The 6,293-nt window shown below is 40.7% G+C and overlaps 1 protein-coding gene across 1 annotated transcript; it reads left to right on the top strand.

The window, feature by feature from the left end:
- The first annotated feature begins 660 nt into the window (after positions 1-660).
- On the top strand, positions 661-3,729 carry LOC123100569 (zinc finger MYM-type protein 1-like). Its single transcript, XM_044522479.1, has 2 exons — positions 661-906; positions 1,152-3,729. The coding sequence occupies exon 2, from the start codon at positions 1,155-1,157 to the stop codon at positions 3,624-3,626; it is 2,472 nt and encodes an 823-aa protein (XP_044378414.1). The 5' UTR covers positions 661-906; positions 1,152-1,154; the 3' UTR covers positions 3,627-3,729.
- The last annotated feature ends 2,564 nt before the right edge of the window (positions 3,730-6,293 follow it).

Here is a 6,293-nt window from a genome sequence, read left to right as displayed (position 1 = left end):
TCATCTCTGTTTCAGGGATCAGGTGTGTAGGAGACTAATTGCATGTCAGCTATGTCTTACATTTTGAGACCGAGGGAGTACATGATTTTCTAAATCTTTATTTATGAAATGATTTTCTAAATCGGTGACAACTTAAATATGCATTTTCTGTATCACGAAAACACGACGTTTTGGACATATTATATATTCCAATATAATGCCGTCTTTTCACGAAAACCATATGTAACAAAAAAGGGAAAATATAATATTCTAAGCAATTTGTTTTAGGTAAGATTGTACATATGGTTGCCCCCCCCCACACACACACATACAAAAAGGTTGTACATAATTTCTACTTTGAACAATTAAAATGATATTGGAAACCGAGGCCATGTCCAAAACGTCATGTTTTTATGATACAAAGGGAGTATGGACCAGTGGCGGAGGCAGCGTGTAGGCACGGTGGGCCGTGGCCCACCCAGAATTTGAAGAATTTTTTTTCTACCATGTACTAATTTAGCCCAAAGGACTGTCCAAAGCCCAGCCCCAGCCGTCTAGGTTTCTTCTCGCGTGTGAAGGCAGCTCCGTGCCCCCGTCTCCTCTCTGGCCACGCCGCCTCAGCGGCTCAGCCCTCACCCGTCTCTCCTCCGAGCTCCGGCCACTGGTTCCCCTCCTCTCGCCGCTCCCCTCCTCTCCCCTCCTCTCGCCGCTCGCCCCGCCCACAGTCGCCGTCGTCAGGCGAGAGACGAGACAGGGGCATCCGCTGCGTCTCCCCTGCAGACTGCGGCTGGATCGATCCTGTCGTGCTCGCGGCTGGCTGGACGCCTCTCCAGCTGCGTCTCCCTCACCACTGGCACCGCCGGACTAGTACTTCGCCGGACGGCCTCAAATCATCTTCCCCAACCTCCGTTTGAACAAATCAGCAAGGTGAGATTCCAAGCTTCCCCCCAAAATTGATGCTTTGCTGCTTCCAAATAAATTGATGCCCAGTCTAGTGTATATGAATTATGAATTGCTAGTAGTTGATGTCCAGTGCCCCGGTGGCCCAATCCAGCGTTTATTTGTACTGGTTTATATGCAATGGTCAATAGCTGATGCTTATATTGTGTAGAACTGATTCGGTATGCTGCTGCTACCAATGATGTTTTAATTTTGATATAATTGCATAGCAGAACATGAAGAGGAACGGTGCCATTCTGGACCTTTTTCGAAAACATGAAGAGAAAGCGAGGAAGATTGCTACTGAACATCACACTGAAGTTATTGAAAATGTGCGGTGTCCTAATTCCCCACCTCCAATCCATTCCGATACGGACATGGATACAGATACTGAGATCGATGTTGAAATTGAAGATGCAACGCCAAGTCTTCCATCACCCCAACAGCCAAGTGCACATGTCTTTTCAGGTGATCCAGGGAAAAGAACTCCTATTTTAGAGTATGCTTTTAATGATCAAGATAGTGTTCGAAGAAGATACATTGCAAAAACTGCATGCCGACCATATGCACATGCTTTTCAAGTCAGGAAAATCTATGGTAAAAATCGACACTTTAGTTTTGTTTGGTTTGAAAAGTACAGTTGGCTAGAATATAGTGTCTCAAAGGAAGCAGCATATTGCTTTGTGTGCTATTTGTTCAAAGGGAAAACTAATGGGGGGCCTAGGGGTGATGCCTTTGTTAAAACTGGTTGGAGAAATTGGAACAAACCTGATGCACTGGACAAACATATGGGCGGTATTGGTAGCATTCACAACCAAGCTCAAGAGAAGTACAATTTATTTGTGACGCCTCAAACGTCAGTTTGTAATACCATGGTGAGGGTGTCTAAACATGATCTGCGTCTTTACAAGGCTAGGCTAACTTATTCACTAAGATGCTTGAGGTTTCTTTTGAACCAAGGATTGGCATTTCGTGGACATGATGAGAGTGAAGAATCTAGCAATAGGGGGAACTTTCTTGAACTTCTAAAATGGCTTGCAGAAAATGATGAAGAAGTTGATAAGATTGTTTTGCACAATGCTCCTGGAAACTGCATCTTGACTAGTCCAATGATACAAAAACAAATTATTGAATGTTGTGCTGTGCTAACTACAAAACAAATTATTGAAGATCTTGGTGATGAGCACTATGCAATCCTAGCTGATGAGTCTAGTGATGCATCTCATAAAGAGCAACTTGCTATTTGCATACGTTATGTTGATAAAGTTGGAAAGGGGTGTGAGAGGTTTCTTGGAGTTGTTCATGTTGCCAACACAACTTCCTTGTCACTTAAAGCTGCAATTGAATCTTTGCTTACCGATCATCATTTGACTCTTACTCAAATCCGTGGGCAAGGATATGACGGGGCTAGCAACATGAAAGGAGAGATTAAAGGGTTGAAAACATTGATCATGAAAGACTCGCCCTCTGCTTATTACATTCATTGCTTTGCACATCAACTTCAATTGGTTCTTATTGCCGTGGCAAAGGGAAATGAACCATGTAAATGGTTTTTTGATCATGTTTCTTACTTGCTGAATATTGTTGGAGTTTCTTGCAAGCGTCATGACATGCTTCGAGATGTTAGAGCTCAAAAGGTTCTGGAAGCACTTGAAATGGGTGAAATTGAAAGTGGAAGTGGGTTAAATCAAGAGATGGGATTAGCTAGACCCGGTGATACTCGGTGGGGTTCTCATTTTCGAACCATTCTGCACATTATTACCATGTACCCCACAATACTAGAAGTACTTGATACTATTGGAAAAGATCCTTCACAAAGTGGTGAGTGGACAAGAATACGTGCAGTGGCTTTTGCCTTGGAGTCATATGACTTTGTTTTCAATCTTCACGTGATGCTTGTTATTCTTGGCCACACTAATGAGTTGTCTCAGTCATTGCAAAAGAGAGATCAAGATATTGTTAATGCAATGGCACTTGTTAGTTTGGCAAAGAATAAAATGCGACATATGAGGTCTCATGGCTGGGAAGAATTTCTTGCAAAGGTGACATTGTTTTGCAACAAACATGGCATTGAAGTTCCTACACCAGAGGATAATTATGTGCCTCATGGAAGATCACCTCGGTATTATCAAGTGCAAACAAATGATGATCGTTATAGAAGAGAAGTATATCTTGGTATCCTTGATCAAATCATTCAAGAGCTTGACAATAGGTTTGATGAGGTTAATATGGAGTTGCTTATTTGCATGTCTGCTTTGAACCCCGCCAATTCATTTGCTTCTTATGATGCACTCAAGGTAATGAAACTTGCTGAATTCTACCCCCAGGACATATCAAGCATGGATTTGGTAAGGCTTGAATTCCAACTTGATACTTTTATTGATGATATGAGACAAGATGATAGGTTCAGATCTGCGCGTAATATTGGTGAACTCTCTGTTATGCTTGTCGGTACAAACAAACATGTTCTCTATGATTTGGTCTACATGCTTATCAAATTGGTATTGATCTTACCGGTGGCCACAACGAGTGTTGAAAGAGTATTTTCGGCGATGAATCTAGTGAAAAATAAGTTGAGAAATAGTATGAGTGATGATCTCATGAACAACTGTTTAGTAACATTCATTGAGCGAGACGTGTTCTTGAAAGTAAGCGAGGAAGACATAGTTGAAGATTTCATGGCAATGGAACGTCGTAGAGTTACTTAGTGTTATAGTTTCTACATGCCTACATATGTGTATCTTTCATGTAAGACTATTTGTATTTGCAACGTTGCAAATTTGGAATATTTGGGAACTATAATGTTGTCTGACTTGATTGGGCTATTTGTATTATATTTTTGCCAACTATTGTATGTATGACACTTGGATTAGGTAGAATTTCTTTAGGTGTGCACACCCACCATTTCTTTCCTGGCTCCGCCACTGAGTATGGTAGTATGGTCTTTGTGCTGTCTTCTTCAAACGGTTGTGTGTGTTCGTAGGTGTTATTGGTGTATGTGTGCACGCGTGTTTCGAAAATGATTCTATACTACCTAAGAATGTACTCTCACTCCTCAGAGTACCACGTAGATGAATCGTTATACTACTTTTTAATAGTTATTGGATACCCCCTAGTTGAGTTATATGAAAAGATATATGTGAAAATAAGACACGCACATATGATGTATGCAGAAGAGAAATGGTTTTCTAGCATGTACATCCACCGTCTGTCTTTGCCTAGCTCTGTGTATCACATCTTCTTGTTTTGTCGAAGTTTGTCTTGTTCTAAAACATTACGTAATGTTATATTGGATTTTTTTATTGATTTTAAATTCTATTTTATTGTGTACCAGCGAAAGGAAAGCCCACTTATTAATTCTTTATATAGTTCCATCTCTTTTTTTGCAGCGTATCTTAGTGTTAATTCATATACATAAGCAAAATCCTGACACATGAATCTCCAACGCATTGAGCGACAAATCAACATATGCTATCTATATAGCATGCATGATAGAAAAATCGCTCTACATGTTTGGGTGCAGTTATTTGAACAAGTTGTTTAGTACAATCATATCTGGGATATAAATTATTATTTTCTCCCCCATATATAATTAAAAATGCTCTCATTAATCAGTAACATGTAATAGCTACAAGGCCATTGCAAAGAAATCCAAGGCTGACCACAATGGGGAGCATCATATGTTGTTATCATGCATATGATATGCATATGATATTAGTGTATAATACCATCCCCACAATGCATAGTATCATAGATTGCGATTTTAGATGCCATCATTTATTATTTTGTATGTCTCATAGTAGTGCCTAATTTATTATGATATATATGGCATCATGATATGGTACCAGTATGCTCTCTTTCCTCGTTTAATATTATGTCATGTCAGTAATATTCTTAGTTTGCATTGCATGAGGTGATATATAAGGCTATGATGATCCACTGTGAGAGACCTAACCCCCACTACAAGTATAAAAAAAATCCAAAAATGTAATGCCATATTCCACCTAACTTTTTACAAGTAATTATAATAAGGGCCAGGGTTATAAGGGTGCTTACCTCACATTTACTATGTAGATGGTTGCTGGATATTATTAGCCTTGCTCTAATTCTCTCTATTTTCTTTTTGAGTCTAATTCTCTCTAGTTAGGTGCGCTGGCTCCTCGATTGTTACACCCCATGAAATATTGCACATTTATTATGTGCATGCATGAGAGACGTTGCATGTTGCACATGCTGGAAATGGACAAGTTTAAATTACGCCCTTGTATATATTTTGATTGGTTAGGCTGTTTTACAACTAATTTGTGCTCAGTTGGAGGTTTAGTATTCTAAATTTTTTTTTTGCGGGTGAGGTTTAGTACCGTAACCAGATTGGAGTTGGAGTCAATGACAATTTTCATATGAAATGAAGTTCGGTGGGGTCAGTAGGAAAATTTCCTAAAGGATTATGTCAAAATACTGAACACCAAATATCCATGGGAACAACCATGTATGTCCTGACCTTCAGAACGAATGTTATTTCGACAGCGAGTCACTCAGATTATTCCCACCAACCTAACTCAGATCGTTGTTTTTATCGCTTCAGTTTTTTTTCCCTCGTCACCTTGGCAGAGCTTTAGTCTTATATGACTTAGCTCTTTGCTATCGTATCCCTCGATACTATGTTACGAGTCAATAAAAACACCCTTTATCAAAAAAAATATGTCCAGGTCGAATTACACAGGAGCGTCTCAAAAAAGACTAGTGAGGGACTATACATATGATATGTGAACTAGCGTCGCCGTCGATCGATCAACATGATCCTGTGTAAGAAAGCAACTCCACAACGGGAACACGATCAAGAGTCCCGATTTACTATGATAGTGGCAGTAATGATAAGGCAGGAGGGCCGTTTCTTGAAAGATACCGGCTGATCGCGTCGCGTGTCGCATGGTCATGGTGTCGCGAGAGTAGGATTTAAGCCACTTTTGGCGTCTAATTAATGGAGCATCTCTCCATTTATTATCCAATTTGTTACTCCCTCTGTCCTAAAATAAGCGTCTTGATTTTTTATTTCGGGACGGAGGGAGTACTTACTAAATGTCTTAGTCAACTTTTTTAGCCATTGGAACTCTGTCCAACATGGTTATTTTCCACGTACCTTTGAACTGAGGTTCAATCGATGATAGCGGTGAAGCCATGGCGAGCTGCGTCGTCCCTGCCTCCGATGAGGTCATGGCGAGTACGTACAAGCTGGGACGTCGCGACCTCCCCCGTCTCGTGCTCGGGGCTCTACGCGTTGTGAAAAATCAACCAACGCGGCAGGCAACCGCGGTTTTGTATAGCTGCTGAAGTTCACATGCTTTACGAAGCAGAGCGTCAGCGCTGTTCACGCA

Source organism: Triticum aestivum, chromosome 4D (genome assembly GCF_018294505.1).
Source record: "Triticum aestivum cultivar Chinese Spring chromosome 4D, IWGSC CS RefSeq v2.1, whole genome shotgun sequence".
In the NCBI taxonomy this organism is placed as follows: Eukaryota; Viridiplantae; Streptophyta; class Magnoliopsida; order Poales; family Poaceae; genus Triticum; species Triticum aestivum.
Note: the sequence above shows the minus strand (reverse complement) of the source record. Positions and strands in the feature narration are given on the sequence as shown.

What these genes read in the sequence shown, in the direction of transcription:
- LOC123100569 (XM_044522479.1), top strand. Translation starts at nt 1,155, where the DNA reads ATGAAGAGGAACGGTGCCATTCTGGACCTTTTTCGAAAACATGAAGAG.